The 446-nt window shown below is 69.1% G+C and overlaps 1 protein-coding gene across 1 annotated transcript in view; it reads right to left on the bottom strand.

Annotated features, from left to right (window-relative positions):
- Positions 1-8: 8 nt before the first annotated feature.
- AKAP8L (A-kinase anchoring protein 8 like) overlaps positions 9-446 on the bottom strand; it is a gene marked incomplete at its 3' end in the record, with an annotated part of 37,196 nt that continues 36,758 nt past the window's right edge. Inside the window, 2 exon segments of the mRNA XM_014593172.2 lie at positions 9-222; positions 313-408. Coding sequence (XP_014448658.1) covers positions 9-222; positions 313-408 — 310 coding nt within the window.

Below are 446 nucleotides of genomic sequence, written 5' to 3'. Positions count from 1 at the left end.
ATGCCCGGCGCTTTCGTCCTCCTCCTCTGGGGGCGGCGGCGGTGGCGGCGGCGACGAGTCCCCAGGGGCTGGCTCTGGGGGCACTGGGGGCTGCGCCGGCGCGCCCTCTGCACCCTCCGCGACCCCTGCGGCTTCGCCAGGCGCGCCCTCGTCCAGAACGCCACCCTCGGCCTCCTCCTGCTCCTTCTCCTCCTCCGGGCTGTCGGTAAAGGGATTCTCGCCCTGTGGAGAGGGACGCGGACTGTGAAGAGTGGGAGGACCCACGGGGGAGGGACTGGGGACGGGGCCGAGTCTGCAGGACCCGCGTCTCACCTTCAGGTAGCGCTCCAGCTTCTTGCTGATGAGCTTGTTGTTGAGGATACTGCGGGCCACCATCAGCGAGGACTTCTTTGACTGTTCCATCATGAGCTGCGGGCAGGGCAGGCGCGGCTGGAGAGGCTGCTCTC

The sequence above is a fragment of the Tupaia chinensis genome, unplaced genomic scaffold (genome assembly GCF_000334495.1).
Source record: "Tupaia chinensis unplaced genomic scaffold, TupChi_1.0 Scaffold139785_1, whole genome shotgun sequence".
Taxonomy (NCBI): Eukaryota; Metazoa; Chordata; class Mammalia; order Scandentia; family Tupaiidae; genus Tupaia; species Tupaia belangeri.
This window is presented reverse-complemented; position numbering and strand designations above follow the sequence as displayed.